Source organism: Mobula hypostoma, chromosome 26 (genome assembly GCF_963921235.1).
Source record: "Mobula hypostoma chromosome 26, sMobHyp1.1, whole genome shotgun sequence".
NCBI classification, from domain to species: Eukaryota; Metazoa; Chordata; class Chondrichthyes; order Myliobatiformes; family Myliobatidae; genus Mobula; species Mobula hypostoma.
In genome coordinates, this window is record NC_086122.1 from 28529472 (window position 1) to 28551954 (window position 22483).

Here is a 22483-nt window from a genome sequence, read left to right on the forward strand (position 1 = left end):
TTTGACATCGCCTTCTTCTGGGCAGTGTCTTTACAAGATGGGTGACCCTAGCCATTACCAATGCTCTTCAGCGATTGTCTGTCTGATGTCAGTGGTTGCATAACCAGGACTTGTGATATGCACCAGCTGATCATACAACCATCCACCACTGGCTCCCATGGCTTCACATGACCCTGATCGTGGGGCTAAACAGATACTACACCTTGCTGAAGGGTGACCTGCAGGCTAGCGGAGGGAAGCAGCGCCTTACACCTCCTTTTGTAGAGACGTATCTCCACCCTGCCACCCGGTGGTAACAACTGACAAAAGAATGCAGAGAAAAAATGACCATAGGAAGTGAGGTTTGCGGACAGGAAGTCTGCATTCTTTGCAGAAGATTGTTGATAATTATACAAAATTTTCAGCAATGAATATTAATGGCTTATCATGTTGTAACTTTTTTCACAGACCCACCAAACTCTTCAAAGGCTTCTGTAGTGTAAACAGAAAGTTAAAATTAATGTGTTTTCCTCTTCACTGAGGCCAGTTTTGGGCTGATCTTCGCTATGGTACAAGCAGGTGCCAGGTTCTCCAATCTGTGCATTCAGGCAGCTAGTTGAAAGAACAGAACCGTTTCATGGGAAAAAAATAATAGACAAGTGCTTTGATTGTAGATCTTCGTGGCCAAGATCACCAGATCCTTGCTGAGTTTGATTCTGCATGAGATCCAGATGTTGATTGTTGGTGGTAGCTACTTCCAGATGTGGATCGCTCTATAAGTGCAATATCCCCCATGATTTTTGCCTACTCTTAACTGATTACTCATAATATTGCTGCAATTTATAATGTTTTCATCCATCCACTATTAGTGTAATAATGACAGGAAAAACCCTCACCACCATTGAGCAAAGCAGCATCGATCATCAAGGACCCCACAACATCCAGGCCATGCTCTCTTCTCACTGTTGCCATTGGGAAGGACTTACAGGAGCCCGAGATCCCACACCACTTGGTTCAGGAACAGTTATTACCCTTAAACATCAGGCTCCTGAACCAGCCTGGACAACCTCACTCACATCAACACTGAACTGATTCCACGAACTATGGGCTCACTTTCAAGGATTCTAGACTTCATGTTTTCACTATTATTTATGGGATTTGCACAGCTTGTCTTTTGCACATTGGTTGTTTGAAAGTCTTTATGTATAGTTTCTCATTGATTCTATTATATTTCTTTGCTCTACTGTGAATGCCTGCAAGAAAGTGAAACTCTAAGTAATATATGATGACATATACTGTAGTTTGATAATAGGTTTAGTTCGTGTGGGAAATTCTGTATAACCTAAATGAGAGGGTTCAACTGCTTAAAATATCCCAGCTCTGGAATCAGATCTCCTTCAACCAGTCAGTATGTATTTAAGTATTGCCCTACTAACCTCATGGGTGGCTTGGTTTGATTGTGGTGGTTAGCACAGCGCTTTACAGTACAGGCAACTGGGGTTCAATCCCCACTGCTGCCTGTAAGGAGTTTGTACCTTCTCCCTGTGACTGCCGGTGTTTCCTCCCACAGTCCCAAGAAGTATCGATTGGTGGGTTAATTGTTTGTTGTAAATAGTCCTGTGACTGGGCTGGAATTCAACAGGGGGATTGTGGGTGGCATGGCTCAATGGGACCAGAATGGCCTATTCTCCACTGTTTCCCAATAAATAAATGAAATAAACTTAAATAAATGAAAATAACTTGATGTTAAAATATGTCAAAAATTTTAAGCTTTCAATATCATAATACTGATACAGTTACAAAACTGATAGGCTGACTCCAAGATTTTCAACTCGGGGCCTTAGTTTCGCCTCCCTGTATTGGTTAACAATAAGGTGGGGATGTGTGGCCACCTGTATTGAAGCTACTTTCTATCATGTCATTCAACAGGGGTATAAGGAATCATTGACTGATTCCATGTGGCTGTTTATATTCGGCTTGCACACCAGGAATTTGGGTGCACACTCCCTCCAGCTTTCTGCTCACTGCAAAAGAAAAGAATAACAGATCACACGATTAATAAAATGCCATTCTGCATTGTTGAATGCATGAGTGTGCATAATGTCTGAATGGATACTCTGCAACAATCATTAGTGCCTTTCTATAGATCAACATACAAGGCCATTTCACAGAGGTGGAAGTGGATAAGAATGCCAAAATGAAGGCAGATGGAGATGGAAAGATGCGGAGGGTGTTTAGGCAATGAAGTCCAAAGCTTAGGATATTGTCAGATGAAAGAATGATTAGCGCGAGCAGATGAAGCGGTGAGCACAAGTTATCTGTAGATAGAAAACAGTGTTTAGGTGGGCAGATAGTGGCTGAGAGGTTAAAAAGAAGACACCAAGGAAATTACAACATAAGATAATTCAAAATATTAGAAGACTGGAAGTTAATACAGGGGAGAGGTGAATGAAGAAGAAATTGCTTTGTTTATGGAGAATAGAGCAAAGATAAACAAGGGAGCATTGCAATTGCTGCACTTGAGGGGAACAAAAGCAAATGGATCAGGGGTTCCCAACCTACTGTGTGCAGACCCCTCAGTTAGTGTTCAGGGTCCATGGCATTAAGAAAATTGGAACCCCCGGCATAGATGAAGGTTCTAGCAGCAGAGGAATTGAGGTGCTTGGAGTGGTTTCATAAATGGAAGTAGATTGTCATTGGTGAAGATATCCTTGCTGGAGGTTACATGAGCCTCAAAGATTCAAACTATATAGTGGAGACCAACAGAATAAATTTGATGATGGTAATCGGGGGAATAGATTTAGGATGGAGATGAGGAGGAACTGCTTTTCCCTAAGAGTGGTGAATCTGTGGAATTCTCTGTCCAATGAAGCAGTGGAGGCTACCTCAGTAAGTATATTTAAGACAAGTTGATGAATTAAGGGTTATGGGGAAAAGGCAGGTAGGTGGAGATGAGTCCATGGCCAGATCAGCCATGATCTTATTGAATGGTGGAACAGGCTCGATGGGCCGGATGGCCTACTCCTGTTCCTATTTCTTATGTTCTTATATTCTAGAAACATATAAACATAGAAAAACTACAGCACAATACAGGCCCTCCAGGAGTCTCTTAAAAGACCCTATTGTATCGGCCTCCACCACAGTCGCCAGCAGCCCATTCCAAGCACTCACCACTCTCGACGTAAAAAATTTACCCCTGAGATCTCCTATGTACTTACTTCCAAGCACGTTAAAACCGTGCCCTTTCATGTTAGCCATTTCAGCCCTGGGAAAAAGCCTCTGACTATCCACGTGATCGATGCCTCAATTCTGATAGCCAGGTTTTCTCCGTTTTGCATATAAACTTGGACTATAGACCTTTTCTTTCTTAGTCTTAAAGTTTTTTATATTCTGTGTTTTTTGCCCAATTTTTCTCAGTTTCTTGTGTGTGGAGGTAGGGGATATGGGAGCCGATGTGCCTGTTCCATTTTTGTTCGTTTTTTTGTGCGGGATTTGAGGGTCGATGATTGTACTGCCGTTATTTTTCTTTCTTGGTTTTGTGGTGATCTGGAGAAGAAGAATTTCAGAGTTGTACACTTTGATAATAAATGAACCTTTGAACCTTTGTGGCAGAGATTGAAAACAATAGTTTTCAGTCTTTTCCCCATGTATCTGAAGGAGGTTCTGGATCATTGAAGGCTGGGAGACATGGAGTGATTGTGTAGAAAAGGGCAAGTGGAGAGCCCATATTTCCTGTAGAGTTGAGGGAGGAGAAACAGAGGGCATTTTGAGCCAGCAGTAGGTGAAAACATCCAGGAAGGCTGTCCACCCATATAACCTTGGAGTGTTGTAAATTATGCAAGATGCCAGTTAGTAAATCAAAGTTAACTGTCTCCATTTCAGGACAGATTGAAATTGGTAGCAGGGGCTACAGGACTGGATCAGCTAAGGGCTGCCATCATTATTTTCAGAGTGGCACTGTCCTGCTCCCACTTGCTGATGTGTGGTTAAGTAAGTATCAATGATAGATGGCTGGTGGTCTGCTAATCCAACTGGTAAACAGTAGCTTCTAAAATGCATGGAAGGTAATGACATTGCCTTTAGGATCAGTGTTGGGAGTAACCAAGTATTATCTTTGTCTCGAGCAATGTACGGGCTCAAAGTTTCAACCCAGATTGCTGTCCTTGTTTCTTTAAGCTTGATAGGGACCATTTACTTATGACCATTACACAAACATGGAACCTTTTGCATTCATTTTACCCTTGAGCTCCATCAAGATGGTGTGACCAGCTTTAGCAGACCTGGACTTATTTTCTGGTAATGTTCCATTTTGAGTTATTGAAATAATATGGCCTAACATTAGAAGCATAGCATCCTGGAGAATGGAAAAAAACTCTTTGTCCCATTGTGTCTGAGGTGATCATCAAGCACCTGTTTACACTAATTCTAGCAGCCAACAATATCAAGGACCATAAAGATCATAGTCCCATCCTGGTCATTCTCCCTTTACCACTCTCATGTTGGGCCAAAGATAAGAAATCTTTAGGCACATACCGCTAGACTCAAGATAACTTCAATCATGTTATTATCAAGCTCACAAAATCCAAAGCAAATTCATTATCAAAGTATATATATGTCACCATATACAACCCTGAGATAATTTTCTTGGAGGTATTCTCAATAAATCTATAGAATAATAACCATAACAGAATCATGGAAAGACCACACCAACCTGGGTGTTCAATCAGAGTGCAGTAGATAACAAACAGTTTAAATTAAAAAAAAAGAAGGAAATAGTATTTATAAACAAATAAGCAATAAATGTAGAGAACACGAGATGAAGTCTCCTTGAAAGTGAGTCCATAGGTTGTGGGAACATTTCAATGATGGAACAAGTGAAGTTGAGTGAAATTAGCCACCTTGGTTCAAGAACAAATCTAATGGCATGAGTCCTGAGGCTCCTGTACCTTCTTCCTGATGGCAGCAGCAAGAAGAGGGCATGGCTTGGCTGGTGGGGACCCTAGATGATGGACGTTGCTTTCCTGCTACAACGCTTTGTGCAGATGTGTTCAATGGTGGGGAGGGGGGCTTTAGCCATGATGGACTCAGCTGTATCCAGTACTTCTTGTAGGATTTTCCATTCAAGGGAACAGATTTTTAATTTGCTAAAGGTGAATTATTGACCTTCAAAGGACCTAGTAGTGGTCTGTGCACTCTACTTGTTTACTTGTGCTGCCCTTTATCTGTAGATGCTACACTATGTTTTGTATTCTGTTATTTTGTTTGTTACCTCAATGCATTTATCTGCCTGGATAATACGCAAGCAAACTTTTTCACTCTATTGCTGTACACATGACAATAATGAATTAAAAAGCAATACACAAAATGCTGGAGGAACTCAGCAAGTCAGGCAGCATCAATAGAGGGGAATAAACAGTCAATGTACTGGTCCGAGACCCTTCATCAAGACATTTAAAAATAAATACATCTTCTCCTCATTCCCATCAACTCTCTTGTGTACTAGGGATAATTCTTAGTCACCATGTCCTTCGAACGAAGGAGAAGACTGGAGCCCCAGGGGAAACCCATGGGGTTACAGCGAGAACTTGCAATTGCCATACAGACAGCTCTGGTGGACAACCGTTTCCCTGGAACAGTGAGGCATCACCTCTACCAGCTACTGCTGCAGCAAATTCACCAGCATCATTATAATTGTCAAAATGGATGACAAGGAAGTGGCTTAAAACATTTAAAAAGTTGGCTCAGTTTTCAAACTCCTCTACTTTTCTGGGAGATGAACTTGCACAGTTAACCCACTTAATTAAAGACAACTTTTGTTCTGATTTACCTGAACGCATCAAGATACTTTTTGTGACACAAACTATTCTATACCATCAGAAGAAATTGCTTAAAATTTATTTCATCCTGTGAATTAAAAATATTTCTACATATTACCATTTACTGTTTCGAATTTTGAAATATCCTGAAATTCACATGGCATTTATGCCAGTAATTCACAAATAAACTTGAAGGGTATTCAGTCAATAACATCTCTAAATGCCACTTAAATCGTGACACAAATATGTTCATTTTCTTGCTGTTGCGATTATTACAGAGGAGATGCGGCCTGGTTCTCTGATTCTGCGGAGATGAGAGAGACTACGGATGCTGGAACTAGGAGACACATGCAACCTACTGGAGGAACTCAGTGGATTGAGCAGTGACTGCTAAGGGAAAGAATGGTTGTTTTTTTCGGGTTGTGATCTTGCATCAGGACGTCTGGACCAGATGCTGCTCAACCCAGTGAGGTCCTCCAGTAGGTAGTTTGCTTCTCTAATCCTGTGTGTGAGGGAATGTGTGCAAATGCACAGGCAGGTTGGAACAATCTGCAACTCACTAATACCTGAGATTTGCCTCCAAGGGGACTACAACCTTGTCATGGATTGGAGGCTTGCGTGCCTCAGTGACCTGGAGAGCTAAACAAAATAGGTCAAAGGGCTAGGCCTGGTCCACTGGTCCTCCAGGTTCAGGGGTTCAACTCAGGGCCAAAAACCCTGACACGTAAAACAAAACTGTTATGGAAATAGCAATGAAGGATCTTTCTACATCTGAGTGCGACGGTATTCCTGAGTCTCCACCCAGGACAGTATTCCTGAGTCTCCACCCAGGACAGTGTTCCTGCGTCTCCACCCAGGACAGTGTTCCTGAGTCTCCACCCAGGACTTGCATGACCGACGGTAGTGAAAACCACGAGAAAGGTACTGACATGAATTTTGAAGCCCTGAACACCGCCAGAGATGGGGGACTTTCATTGGTACCCTCAACACTAGTGATATAACAGGCAGTCAGAAAGACCTGAGAGTTGCATGCATGTGAAAGCCACATTTGCAGGGTTACGTATTCTCTCTGGGGAGGCAAAAGTATTATCTTCTGATTCAATAACCACGTGCCTTACTGCTTTGATTGATAGCTCATGTGAGACTTGTTGGTGCTCTTGGATTACTGAGAAAGAAATGTACCTTTTTCTATCCCTGTATGAAAATCCCCAAAATGTCACTTTTGCACTCATTTCTCATATTTATATGTATATAGAATTGTCAATTTTAAATGCATATTTACTAACACTCAGCAGATCTACAGCAAAAAAAAAGCTGACATCTGAATCTTAGTAGTACCATTTAAAATAGGGCAAATTACAATAGAACTCAGATTCTTGATTGTTAATATGACTCCTGTTTGGTTCCAAGCTGACAATTCAGCATAGTACTTGAGAACAAGCCTCAGCAGTGACCTTTCACACACTGCACAAAACTAAAAAATTTGACTGTCCTCTCAGCTAGACAACACTTCCATAGCAACTACATTTCAATAATACTTTGCAACACTTTTTGAATATTCTGAAGAAGATGTATAAAAGGTATTGTTTAAAAGAAACTTGTATTGTTTTCACTTCATTGTCTACCCAACTATATCCAGAATATTTCTTGATGTTGCTAAATAGAACTTCAAGTGAACAGGCAAGGAGCATTAAGGTATATGCTTTTAGGAGAAAACAAGGCAAATGTGGAAGCTAGTTTGAATAGCTGAAGATTACCTGTGTTCGGTATGTCTTGGCAATGATTCATTAAAAATGCTCCAAAAATTGAAGTTCCTTTTTGGCATCTTGTTCCATTCTCATAGAATTGGGACGACACAATGCTTTACAGTACCAGCAATCCGGGTTTATTTCCCGCCACTGGCTGTAAGGAATTTGTATGTTCTCCCCGTAAGCATGTGGGTTTCTCCCAGGTGCTCCAGTTTCCTCCCACAGTCCAAAGGCGTACTGGTTGATAGGTTAATTGGTCGTTGTAAATTGTTCCGTGATTAGGCTAGGGTTAAATTGGGGGATTGCTGGCAGGCGCGGCTTGAAGCAAATTACACCAGACAGTGAGTTAATTCTTTCAGCATTGGGAAATGGATTTAAGCTAAGTTATTTTCTCCAATATAAACAGACAATGCTTGGGATCACTCAGCAAACCAACAGCATTCCACTAAAGAGAAACAGAGTTAACATCTCAGAACTTTAGAAGATAGAACATATTTCTGATTTCAAGTCTGGGACTTTTATTTCAATTTAGAGGCATGTGCTATCATGAGAGGCTGGACAAACTTGGGTTGTTTTCTCTGGAGCGCTGGAGAGTGAGGGGGAGATCTGATAGAGGTCCATACGATCATGAGAGGCATAGAGAGAGTAGACAGGGAGTACCTTTCTCACAGGGTAGAAATGTCTAACACCAGAGGGCATCTATTGAAGGTGAGGGGGGTTGGTTCAAAGGGGATGTGAGGGGTAAGTTTTTACTCCGAGGTGGACGCCTGAAATGCTCTGCCCGGTATGGGGGTAGAGGCAAATACATTAGAGGCTTTTAAAAGACCTTTAGATAGACACATGAATATGAGGAAGATGGAGGGATATGGATATTGTCTAGGCAGGAGGGAATCTTATTTGTTTTTTCACTTACTTTTTAACTAGTTCGGCAGAACATTGTGTGCCAAAGGTCCTGTTCCTGTGCTGAACTGCTCCATGATCTATATTCTATGTTCCATGTTCCATCTTCTATGTATCTAGCATCTGCTGTATTACCTTTATTTTCTCTTAACTTTAACTCTGGCTATGAGATTTCCAAATGAATTCAAGAGCTTAATTGACTTCCTTTGGTACATTCAACTGAAATTCAATCCTGAAGTACTTCTGAAGTTCTAATGAGGAAATGTTTGACAGTTTTTGCCGGTAGTTGTTTTAACATTTATAAGTATGAACACTGCATCATTATGATGGCTTATTGTTGAACTAAAGAAGCAAAATTTTCTGTTTGGTCTGTCATTTACTGAAATTTATTCTGTTACTTATTCCGGTGAAAGAGAACGGATGCCCACTTTTACTGAGAAACCATAATGCCCAGAATGACAAATGAAAGGTTTCTTTGTTGAACATAAAAGTGTACAATCTGCTCCCCAGGTCTTGGTCCCTGAAGTCCTTTGGCCGAAAAGGGAAAGCGTTTCCTTGCATTTTGTTGCGGGAATATTGGAGTTAGAAATGGGGCACACACAAGAGTAGTACAATACAGACAGATACAGCACCCTTTCACTTCTCTCGGAAAATCAGACTGAGAATCTGTAAAGACCTATTAATTATTTTAAAACTTTTTTTTCTCTGAAGTACACCATCTTGTAAAACCCATAGTTAAATCAATTTTATGAGATTTTGACCTTCCCCAAACTTACACACAGATGTTAAATGACTTAACAATGTCTGTAGCCAACCTGAATTCAGTGGAGCTGATCGTGTTTACTTATTGGATAATATCAATCACTTTAAAAATGAAAATCAAAGTGCGTTTTTTTCAACAGACTTAGAATTGTCCTGTCCTACAACATAACGTATACTTTTGTTAGGAATGTGTCACTTTGAAACCATCTTATTTCTGCAATGTCTATTCTAACTCATTACAATATAAAGCAGTACACTGGTGTTAGCCCTGGATGGAACACAAAAATGCAACCTATATCCCTTTTGCGTAGCAAATTCATATTTTGTTTTGAAAAAGTAGATTGCTAAATGAGACTGTCCATAGAAGGTTTAGAAAGCCAATGTTTTGGAGTGACGTAGAAAACACTATGGTTAAAATGTCGCCTGTGGTATGATAAGCTTTCAAACCATATTTCAAAAATAGAAAAATAAACAAGCAATACTAAGACTAATCAGATCATCATTACTGGAGCCATTAGGGACATTAAAGCAGGTACTTACCAGTACTTATGCTCAGATAACACTATTCTGTATGGGCAATGATATTTTACAACAGAACTCTGGTGTTCTGTTAATCATTCTTTTATTCCTTGCCATTTTGATCAGATAACAATTAATTCACAAACATTCCTATTTTGTTTTAAGTGAACCTTTGAAAGGGTCAAATCAGATTGCTCACTGATGTGATTCTGGTGTGAATTACAAGCTGAACTCTGCTCTAGCACCCAGTTCTATATTTGTCCCCCAGATCAATGTCTTTGGCTATGTCCACACTAGACCAGATAATTTTGAAAACGTCAGTTTCACGTAAAAACGATAGGCGTCCGCCCCAGGTGTTTTTGAAAATACCTCCGTCCACATTAAAACGGGTATTTGGGCGAATCTCCTCCTACTGGGCATGTGCAGGACACATCTACAGAAAACAGGTGAAGAGGAAACGGTACAGTTGGAGCGCATTTGTCCAGTTACAGACTAGAAAAACTTAAAAGGAAATTGCCAAGCGATAGACAGCTGTTGGCTTTCGTGCAGGAGGACTTAAAACTGAAAAAACAAATACTGGAGCATATGGAGGCAACCGACAGGGAGTTCGCGGACAGTATGACCCGGCTGACGACGAACATTGAAAAACTGACGAACTCTGTTGCAGAGGGATTTGCAATGATGAGGAATATGATAGCTCTCCCCCCGTAGTTTTCACCGCCACACTACCAGCCTCACAGCCACTACAATAGCTACACATACGGACACACAGACACCCGGGTGGCCCCACCAACATCTCCCCCACTCCCACAGAGGGGTCACCCTGGAAACATTTCCTACAGCCATAGCCTCTTCACCAATGAAAGGACAACAGGTTTTTTAAAACTTCCGGTTACCCCGTACACACTAAAATGCCCAACCGGCGTTTTCAGATTTAAACACTCTGGAGAGTGTTTTAGAAAAGCTCTGTTTTCGGGGGAGGAAAACGGTGTCGCAGTGTGGACGGAGGGTCGAAACAAAGAGAAAAAGCTTTGGTTACGGATTTATCTGGTCTAGTGTGGACGTAGCCTTTGTCAAGGAACGAAATGCTTATCATAATGTGAAGACTTCAAAGGAATCATTTGGATCGTTTAGAATCCCAGCTGCACTAAATATATTGTTAGAGGCAGAAGTCAATCCACAATTCTCTGCATTTTACTGATCTCATCCGAGCTGACTATTGAGAAGTGATATCAATGAGTGTACAGAATTCCCCGCGTGGCTAAAAACATGTCTGAAACTGGGACAATTAAGACTGTGGCATCTTAAGTCGAAGGGCAATTAAATAGCAGTTCTTTTTATACCCACCACTGTATTTTTTGCCAAGAATAACCATGGTTATGGAATGGAAGACAATGATTGTCCATGTTATATGACACGACACATAATGATAATGATGACCACCATAATTACCAAAAGACCTTATTTTGGTTTTATGCAATGTGCTCCGATTATTTGGTTTTCATTAGAAATTCTGGTGAATTTGTTTACAGGATGAGGCCAGTGATGGTTCTGCACAATGATAGCGTTAACTTCCAATTGCATTCCGTCAGCAATGAGGACGAAGCCTGGAAAAGCTACCTGGAAAACCCGTTAACGGCAGCAACAAAAGCCATGATGAGCATTAATGGTGACGATGAAAGTGTGGCTGCTTTAAGTCTTCTCTATGACTATTATAAGGTATTTGTTGTGAATGAAGGGCATGCTGTCAAAGGGACATACTAATGCAGTATAAAACAAGTGTTAAGAACAAAATCTCATTCCAAGCTTCTCTCTACTCTCTGTATCTGCTCGATTACAACATGACATCAGAATAACTGTTGTGAGAATTTCTTCCAAATTTTGATCCCCTCCCCTTTTCTGCGATTCTGTACTTCTCCATTTCTTTACTGCCTCATCACTCTTCTTTACTGGGTGGGTGGAGTTGTCCAAACTTGTTTTAGCGATGGCATGAAATTATTCCTGGATTTTTGGCGAGAAGTACATATTCCGCACTTCACTCGGACTTTCTGAAAGTTAAAATCAGTCTAATTTGACATTTATTTTTAAAGATTGTTTTTGATATTTTAAAGGTCTTAAGCGATAAAAATTTATAGGTAATATGAATATTTAATCACCAAATTTACTGCATGTATACATAATCTAAAGAATCATTTTTGAGTTAGATTTACTAACATCAGATTAATACTATTTCCTGCAAATTTAACCACATAATATTTCTGCACGTAATAATCTAAATGGGAAGTGAAATTTCCCTTTTATTGCTGTACTTCACAAACAAACTCAGTGATCACCTTATTAGGTCCTTAGTAAAGTAGCGCTGAGTGTACGTTCATGGTCTTCTGCTGCTGTAGCCCATCCACTTCAGGGTTCGACATGTTGTGCTTTCAGAGATGCTCTTCTGCACGCTAATGTTGTAATGTCTGGTTACTTGTCACCTTACTTTCAGCTTTACCCAGTCTGAACATTCTTCTCTGAACTCTCTCATTAACATGCTATTTTCACCCTCAGAACTGCCGTTTGTTTCTCGTGCCATTCCCTGCAAACTTTCGAGCGGGGTCCCCAAACTGGGGTCCACAGGCTCCTCAGTTAATGGTATTAGTCCACTGATCCATGGCATAAAAAAGGTTGGGAACCCCTGCTCTAGGGACTATTGTGTATAAAAATCCCAGGAGATCAGCAGTTTTCGACATATGCAAGCCACCCCATCTGGCACCAGCAAATCATTCCATGGTCAAAGTCATTTAGATCACATTTCTTCCCTATTCTGATGCTTGGTCTGAACAACAACTGAACCTCTTGACCATGTCTGCATACTTTTATGCATTCAGTTGCTACCACATTATTGGCTCATTAGATATTTGCATTAACGTTTGGATGTGCAGGTGTATGTAATAAAGTGGTCAGTGAGAGTACATATTACCTCCTTGCTTTTGGTCCGCAAGAATGTACTCCTTCTAAAGACCAAGCAAGGAACTGAGAAATTAGTAGAGATCATATTGCTAACACAAAAGCATACCATGCAATTATTTTCTCTTCAAATCAGAAAGGAGAAATGAGTGTATAGGGATTTGAAACAAAACTTTAATGTGTCTCAACTGGGACGCACTGTTGCTAAGAAATTATGGACAGAGTTCTGATAAATAAAATGGAACCAATATTAATATTTCATTCTCAATATGCAAAGATCGACATTGGTCCAATGGCACCAGTGTGGTAAGGCAGAATTTCGTGGGATCTGAACAGTGAATCAAATTGATACTTCACTGTGGCACTGGGACAGAGTGACACTTGAGCAAGTTCAGTTTCTCAGATAAGATATCAAACCAAAACTCTTGCCACTTTCTTGTAAAATGTAGCAGATCTAATCATTCAACTTTGAAGAAGGGATGTTGATTCATCTCTGCTTTGCTGTTGTTAGTTCTCTCCGTGCCTTGTGGTGTATCGGGTGGCAACCTTGCTGTTTCTTCAGCATTTTGTCTGCTTTTTTATGAGGTCAAGTTGCTAGCTCAATGATCAACCCAGCACGGATGGAAAGCATGCAAGGGGCTGGCTGGATTCGAACCCGGTACCACCTGTCTCAAGGTCCAGTGCTGATGCCACTACACCACTAGCTGGCATTCATCTCTGGTACCTTGGCCAATATTTATCCTCCATTGACATCACATGATTTATATCACTTTCTTTCTGGGATTGTGCTGTGTATAGTTTAACATTACTGCATTGAGTACATTTCAAAATAATGTAATTGGACATAAGCACTAGAATGTTTGATCTGGTTATAAATAACTGAAGTGATTATTACTGGTGGGTGAACCTTCTTAAACATGTATTCAACAATTGCTACCATTAGTTCAACCAGTCTCAATAACGTGGCTTTCCATGTTCATGCTGGTTAATCCATTGCTATTTCTCCTGAAGGTTCCAAAACAGGAAAGATTTATACTGCCCGGAAAAGTAAATCGTCCCTGTGAAGCAAATGCAGTAAGGAGGTATGAGAGATCAAATCCTGATGTATTCTTTTCCACATTATATTGTATTCATTTGAAGTAGAGATAAACAGTATTAGATTGAATTATTCTAAAGGCGGTCTGTGCTTTCTATTCCAAATGGAACTTTCTCTGAAATAATCAGAATCAGGTTTAATATCACTGGCATATATGGTGAAATTTGTTGTCCTTGCGACAGCAGTACAATGCAATACGTAATAATAGAAAAACTGTGAATTACCATAAGAAAACTATATAGATAGAAAATAGTTAAACTAAATATGTAGTGCAAAAAGAGAAAAAAAAAGTTGTGAGGTAGTGTTCATGGGTTCAATATCCAATCAGAAATCTGATGGCAGAGGGGAAGACGTTGTTCCTGAATCATTGAGTGTGTGCCTTCAGGCTTCTGTACCTCCTTCCTATTGGTAGCAACGAGAAGAGGGCATGTCCTGGGTGACAGAGATCCTTAATGAAGGATATCAACTTTTTGAGGTATCCTTCCTTGAAGATGTCCTGGACACTATGGAGGCTGGTGCCCATGATGGAGCTGACTGAGTTCACAACTTTCTGCAACTTATCGGTCTTGGGCATTGGCTTCTCCCCCACCCCCCATACCAGATGGCTATGCAGCCGGTTGTAATTCATTCCGCAGAAGAATTTGCTTCATTTTCAGCATAGGCAGAATGAATTCTTGTCCTGCGGCTGGTATCAGGCAAAAGCTCTCCACCAAAACTCCATAATGACACCTTACCACGGGAAGTGGCAGGGGCTTTCAAATGGGGCAGAGGGTATCTAGTGGCTCCCTTGTTTTCATAGCAGTGTATCCACATCTGGTTGGTGAGCCAAATGGCTGCTCCAACAATGTACAGAATGTGGGGTCATCCCTTATGGAAGGCATGGGACCAATTGTGACCAAGTCTAATTTTGTGGAGCCAGGAGAATTATTCCTAACTCAGACCCACTAAATGATAATTAATTATTTCGATAGGCCCACCATTTCCTTCTCTCTTTCTGTCCTGAAAAGCTAGACATCCCAAGGAAAATGGAAAGAAAACAGCCCAATATAACCTTCTCTGCTTCAGGGTCCTGACTTAGCAAATTAAGGCGAAGAGAACACAGCTGACATGGTGCTTTCAAAAAGACATTTGAAAAAGTGATGCATATTAAGCTTTTTATCAGGATTAAGGCCTGTGGAATTAAAAGTAGCCTGGCAGCATGGATGGAAAGTAGATTAGGTGGAAGGAAATGGAGCATAACATATAGTGATTTGTCAAACCAGAGTGCAGAGTTCCTCAGGTATCTGTAAGTCCGAAATAAAAACAGGTAATGCTGCAGGTACTCAAAGGGTCAGCAGAAGGATTTTCAAGCTGAAATATTAATCTCAGTTGAGTGCCTTTTCAACTGATCCTTCTTTTCCACAGGCATAACACTGGGACTGAATTTGATATTGACAATATTTCATTTCTGGAAAATTCAATTCCAACGATGAAACCTTTGCCTGAAGATACCATTATGTCCACGGAGTTTCCCGATCCAAACAGAAGATCTCAACGATTCCATTCAGACTCGAGCTTTCCTGTTCCTAAGTCTCAGCCATTGTTGGATACCTGTATCACAGATTTATATGACTGCAACCTCACTGAATCATTTGATAACATTTTAATGACACAGCCACAACAAAGGTGGACGGCGGAGAACATGGCAGATGAGGTTCGTAATCTCCTTTAGCGATGCAAATATCTCAAAGTCAAAGTCAAGTTTATCACCATCTGCACAAGTGCAGTAAAAAACTTACTTTCAGTAGCATCAGAGACAGAACATTCACAAGAAAAACGCAAGGAACACAAAATTATACAAGGACAGACATAATTAGAACAACCATGTCCCAATCTTATCGTGTTCTTGAGGGTAACACATGCTGGGCTTGTCAACTATACCCACATCTGAAAAACTTTAGTGAGGTTATGATATATCTGACTTACACCAGTTAAAGTATCTACAACGCTAATTGTTGTTATCGGATTCACAGAAAAGGCATTTATACAAAGCAGGTTAGAACTTGCATTTCTGCTCTTGGCAGAGTGTTGATCTTAATTTGATTGTCAATCGTTGTTGGGGGTTGGATGAGATGTAGTTTTCCTATCCTGCATGATGGTTAAAGGGTGAAAGGTGAAACGTTTAGGGGGAATATGAGGGGAGACTTTTTCACTCAGAGGATGGTAAGAATGTGAAACAAGCTGCCAGTGGAAGTGGTGAATGCAGGTTTGATTACAACATTTGGATAGGTTCATAGATTGGAAGGGTATGGAAGGCTATGGACCGGGTGCAGGTCGACGGGAGTAGGCAGATTATTAGTCTGGCGTGGACTAGATGCATTGAAAGCCCTGTTTCTGTGCTGTGGTGTTCTATAACTCTGTGGCTGTCTGTAGAACACTTCTGTAAAAGTCTCAAGATGAGTCAGCAGACTCTACTTTCTGTTAAGTGGTAGTAAACATGAAGCAACAATCCAGAGAGGAAAATGGCTTCTATATCCTTTTCTGGGGGTGGAAGAGGACTCTGATAACTTTTGGGGCTCCATGAGGCATTTCTTCAGAGTTAACACATAGCTAAATCTGTCAAGTGGAACTACAGCCTATGGTAATGAATTACACTTGGGATTAACAGAAACTGATGAAAAAAAAAGTTGTTTAATAATTGTCAAAACTGATTGATTCGAGAATGGGCAGGAAGTATGAAAGGATCTCCACTTTGGACATACCTTAAGAAGAAGGATTACTATACCATTCAGTTTTTGAGTATGTTAGAACTTCTAGTTCAAGTTCACTTTATTCTGGGCATATAAACATAGAGTATAAATACCATGAATTAACAGATGAGGACAAACAGAAGTTCACATAAACCTAAGTTAACATATACATGTACTTACTAGTACATGATGTGATGAATAACTTTAACATTACAAAGTTTATTTTCCAAACAAAAAAAAATCACAATGTTTAGTGGTCCCAGCAGCTTCCACTGAGTATATACATAATTTTCAAGGTCTTAAAATGATCCATATAGTAACCTAAAATACCTCAGGGCACTGACGAGCAAAGCAGAAACTCACCCTTGCTCCCAGCACAGAGCGCTGCCACGCCAATTGGGATTGGTGGACAATTACGCAGAACAAAACTGATTTAACATTAATGTCACTCAAACTCTCAGTAAAGGGCAATAATATTTGAGCATTCAAGTCCTTAAATTTAACTATAAAAATCCAAGCAGGAGCCGTGAGGCAGTCCAAAGAGCCCACATAGCAAAAGACAATCAAAAATTTGCTGGCTTTCACAGGCAGGCATTCCAGAATGATTTGCAAACGTCTTGCTTTTGGCTCTAAAAAGTTCACTTCAGTATTGATGTTCTGTTCCATAGGTTCTGGGTAACATTAATATATTTCCATTGACAGTGTGTATTAGCCAAGGAATAGGTCTAATATGAATCTCTAGATACAAATCAGGTGATAGAATCTGAGCTAATTTCCTTTTCCTTGATCATTAGGGCTAGAGATGTGGCAGTTGTGGTTATATTTAATTGGTTGCTGTGAGACTGTTAAACTTAGAACAATATTGATCATTGAATCCATGAACTTCCTTATCTGAATAGTTCAGTTACCCACTATTTTAGGTAGTTTAATAATAAAGGACACTTGCAAATGTTATTGGTATGCTGAATATTTAAATAGGGAGGCAATTCTGTAGCTAAAACACTATAAAATTGAACACATTTAAGAGAGGCATATTTAAAACCACTGCTTTCACTTATATTGACATTTAGATTCAAGGTTTTTAAATGTCATTTCCAGTACAGGAGTTTAAAGGAGAATTAAATAATTATTACTGTGGATCTGATGCAGCACAGTAAAAAGACATTAAGATAAGGAAAACAATAATGAAAAAAAACACCATAAATACAAATACATATGTTAGGTTATATGCATGGATTGATTAAGGCTACAATAAAAAGATGTAGAAACACACAGCAGGCCAGGCAGCATCAGTGGAAGAATTCCTTTAGTAGTTCCTGTTTTTGTTTCAGATTTCCAGCATCTGCAGTTCTTTGACTATCAGGGCTTTTTGAATGGATATATTCACTTGATAAAGAATTTAAGAGAAAAAAAAGATAGAAACTCAAGGAGGGGAAATCCTTCTTGCTATTCATACTCGGAAGACTATTGAAGAGCATTGATGTCCCCATATCACAATGGGTAAATGCAGGCTAGAATATGCATTTGAGGAATAACAAGATGGGTGTAATAAAAAGGGAAGGGTACGTCACACACGGAGTTTCTCCAGTTAGCAGACGATTTCCCTTTCTGGGGAACCACGTAAAAGGCAAGTTACAGCAGTGGTTGGCCATTGCCTTCTGCCAGGTGAGTTTCCAAGGAGGATCACCAGCTCGTAACCCAGCACGGATGGAAAGCGTGCAGGGGAGCCGGCTAGATTCAAACTCGGGACCTTTCGTCCTGAAGTCCGGCACTGATGCCACTACACCACCAGCCGGGTCAATAAAAAGAAATAAAATAAAAGTAATTTAAATCTGAGGCCTCTGTTGGCCAGAGTCTTCCATGGCTGTTGTGTCCCAACTGCATAAATACGTAAGCTTGGGCAGTACAATATGGAGTTTAAGCTATTGCCCATGTAGTAAGCTCCCATTCTTCACACAGTTGATGAACCAAATTTGGTATCAGCAGCATCACAGGAGTTGCCGGTCAGCGTCGAACTTAATGTAGGACTGATTGCCCTGAGATCAGAATTTTCCTTCTCCAAGATGAGCTGCCAACCATGGCTGACTAGCCCCATCTACCAGAAGCGACTGGCTTTAAGACGTCAGTAGCCTGCCTTTGCCCCTTCTCCTGTCAGTACAAACAGTTGTGCCGGGTTAGTAGCTAAGGACATGCGAAGGCCGGGAGGTGGACTTGGTTGTCAGAGGGAGCCATTGGGAGCATTTAATAGGTAGTGGGAGCTTATCCCCATTCCTACCTCTGGCTATTATAACTTTAAGAACCATAAGTAATTTAAATATCTCTTGCTTTTTTATATTATAGGCCTTTTTAAATGATTTGATAAGACCGCCTTGTGATGAAGACAATGTTACGAACAATAACCCAAGGTAGGTGAACTCTACACTATTCAGAGAGTCAGATTTTATTGCCACATTAAAGTTAGACTGTTAAAGGATGTGTGAGAAAAGCAAATGCTCCCAGGACTTACTTATGCAATACTTGGACAGATTAAATGAAGTGATGACTTCATATTGATGATTGATATTGATATTAATATGATATGATGTGATATTGATTGATGGATACTAACATTCTTAGGCAGAGTACTCAATACAGCTTAGCTTATTCTATTATTTTGTCTGACACATGTTGCACTGAAATTGCACGTAAGTATTTAGAAATACACCAGCTGGTGGTGTAATGGTATCAGCACCAGACTTCAAGGTGAGTGGTCCTGGGATCAAATCCAGCTGGCTCCGGTTCTTTGCACGCTTTCCATCTGTGCTGGGTTGAGCATCGAGTTTGCGACTCGACCTCGTAAAAAACAGCAAGACTGCTAAAGAAATGGCAAGGTTGCCACCTGATACGCCGCAAGGTGCAAAGAGGAATAACAGCTTAGAAATATGATTGTATAGTAGTGTGTATTTTGTAACTGTAGCACATTATTTTCCTGGACTGAAATGCAGTAACAGTCATTTCCAAGGTGTTTTATATCACTACAGAAATTCTCCCAGCTGTTTCTGGACGTGAATCACCTCCATGTCTCTAACATGATTTCTTTATCAGCCATGCATGATGAGATACCATTCCCTGTGTAACTGTCCTTCAGTAGCATTGCGGGAGAATTTAGGCACAGCTGTCTGAGCTTACTCCCAGGATAGCCATTTTTTTTTGTTATGAAGCCTTGGATTGGGATCCTTGTCACATAGATTTCTTCCCTGCATTGCACTTTTTCCCACCTCTCAGTATGATCAACCAATCTCACTCCAGATCCCAGCAGTTCGGTGCCAATATTTCAAACCCTTTTACCCAAGTTTCTGGGCCGGGATCAGCAAAGCAATTTGCTTATTATAATTAGTTGTAAAATTCAGTTACATTGACAGAAAGGACAATATATTAAAGAAGTTCCAGTTAAGTGAATAGCTCATAAATCTTATCTAATAATACCGTGTATTATTGTTTTGTTTATTTGATGTGTCGTATGGAAAATTATTTCCAAAGTACTAGGATATGGCTAGGATTTTTAATGATTTCCAGAAGTTTCTTTACAGAGTACATAAAACTGATATTTTATTAAATTTATCTCGTTTATTTGTGGGCGCCATGGTAGCACAGCAGTATTACAGCTCGGGGCTCGGAATCTGAGCTCAGTTCCGATGTCTTCTGTAAGGAGTCTGTACGTCCTCCTCGTGGGATGCATGGGTTTCCTCCGGAGGTTCCGGTCTGCTCCCGCATCCAAAGACGTACTGGTTAGTAGGCCAATTGGTCATTGTAAATTGTCCTGTGATTAGGCTCGGGTTAAATTGGGGGTTGCTGTGCCACGTGGTTTGAAGGTTCAGAAGGGCCTATTCCACGCTACATCGCAATAAATATTTAAATTAATAAATACGTTTTGTGATGTAAATAATAACAAGGTGATGATTAAAAAAAATCTCACTGTGCAGCACTAGGTTCCTAAGCCGGAACATGGAAGAGCAACAAAATCTAAATAATTCATTTGGTTAATCTTCTGTTGCTGACTTCACAAAGGAGGAATTACTTTGTGCCTGCCTAGATCAGAACTTTATTGAACTTAGAAAAGATGACAGCATTGAAAGAGCCAATTTGTTCCATCAATTTATTACACTGGTACCTGTGTTCAAATAATCAGAAAACCATAGCCTAGTAAGTGAGATTGGCTACGGAAAGCCAAGTTGCCTTAAAGGCACAGTCAAGTTGAAAAATGAACTCTTATTCATTTAAGAACAGTGGCATCGATGCTTTCACGTTCACACATTGTCATCTCTTAAGGGTCGACTTTGAGTACATGCTGGAGGCACCTAAATCTGTCAACCAGAAACTCGGGGAAGAATCGCTGGGTTACCTCAACAAAGGACAGTTTTATCCAGTCACACTGAGAGCTGTGGAGAGTGACAAATGTTTGCAGTCACAACCAACCAAAGTTCGAGTAAGATATCTTGGATTCTTTGCATTGATTTCTGTTTACACTGAAGTTGTGCACCTCCTCCCTTTCTATCTCTACTCTTGGAAAAGTGCTTGAATCATTTCAAATCCTTTCAGAATCAGAATCAGGTTAAATATCAACAGCATGCCGTGAAATTTTTTGTCTTTGTGGCAGCAGTACAATGCAATACATAATAATAGAAAAAAACTGTGAATTTTAGTAAGTATATATGTATATAAAATAGTTAAGTAAGTTGTGCAGAACCAGAAACAAAAAAGTATTGAGATAGTGTTCATGGGTTCAATGTCCATTCAAAGAGTGGATGGCAGAGGGGAAGAAGCTGTTCCTGAATCGTTGTGGGTCCCTTCAGGCTTCTGTATCTTCTCCCTGATGGTAGCAATGAGAACAAGGCATGACTTGGGTGATGGGAGTCCTTAATGATGGGTGCCACCTTTCTGAAGCATTGTTCCTTGACGATGCCTTGGATACTACGGAGGCTAGTGCCCATGATGGAGCTGACTGAGTTTACAACTCTCTGTAGCTTATTTTGATCCTGTGCAGTAGCCCCTCAAACCCCCACCAGACAGTGATGCAGCCAGTTAAAATGCTCTCCACAGTACAAATGTAGACATTTGCAAGTGTCTTTGGTGCCATACTGAATCTCCTCAAACTCCTAATGAAATATAGCCATGGTCAAGCCTTTTTTGTAGCTGCATTGATATATTAGATCCGCAGGTTAGATACAGAAACACCTTGACTTCTCTATATGACCATTGTCAACATGAACACCAAATGTACTTTCCCATATTCACTGAGGTTACATAAGGGAGATTATCACAGCTATATTTCAGCCATTTTTTTTTTGGAAGCAAACATTGAGAAAGTTGTGTTGAAACTCGAGCTTCAATTATACCCTGTCTCAGATGAGCCAAGAAATACAAAGCTGCTTTCATTGAACATGCTCGTCCAAAACAGTTTATTATGTTGGCAGTTGCTTTGCATTTGCTGCATGTGCATATTATCACGATTTCAGTGCTTTAGGCTGCCTGGACTTCTGCTGCAAACATGTACCTTCATTATCTGGCATTTGGCTGGGACTTTTATTGAAGCAGTAATTACATATTCTGTTCTTCAAGAAACAAAAACACCCAAATATGCAAATCCAAAGCAATGAGAAAATGTGGCCAAAGGATCAGCTAAACAGTTAGAATCAGTAGAAAGAACAAATGGCCCCTTTAGATTTGATTCATTCTTGAGGAAATTTCCAAAAGCATTGGCTAGAGATGAAACCCCTGTGGACTTTGTATGTGGATTGGTTTTGGCAAGCACGTGAATCTGTTCAGTTTGAATTCTTTGTCCCATACATACAGGGCGCTGGAGGAACTGAGCAGGTCGGGCAACATCAATGGAAATGAACAGTTAGGCTGAGACCCTTCTTCAGGACTGGAAACAAAGGGGGTGGGGGGATGCCAAATGAAAAGGTGGGCGGAGGGGAAGGAGGCTAGCTGGAAGTTGATAGATAA

At 40.4% G+C, this 22483-nt stretch overlaps 1 protein-coding gene across 3 annotated transcripts in view; it reads left to right on the forward strand.

Moving 5' to 3' along the window:
* Nucleotides 1-22483, forward strand: part of LOC134338168 (grainyhead-like protein 3 homolog) — an 88599-nt gene that overhangs the window by 22262 nt on the left and 43854 nt on the right. For all 3 annotated transcript variants that reach the window (XM_063033779.1, XM_063033780.1, XM_063033781.1), the window contains exons 2-6: nucleotides 11257-11443; nucleotides 13685-13755; nucleotides 15174-15462; nucleotides 18839-18903; nucleotides 20807-20963. In XM_063033779.1, the coding sequence (XP_062889849.1) occupies nucleotides 11257-11443; nucleotides 13685-13755; nucleotides 15174-15462; nucleotides 18839-18903; nucleotides 20807-20963 (769 nt within the window). The remainder of the gene's footprint in view (nucleotides 1-11256; nucleotides 11444-13684; nucleotides 13756-15173; nucleotides 15463-18838; nucleotides 18904-20806; nucleotides 20964-22483) is intronic.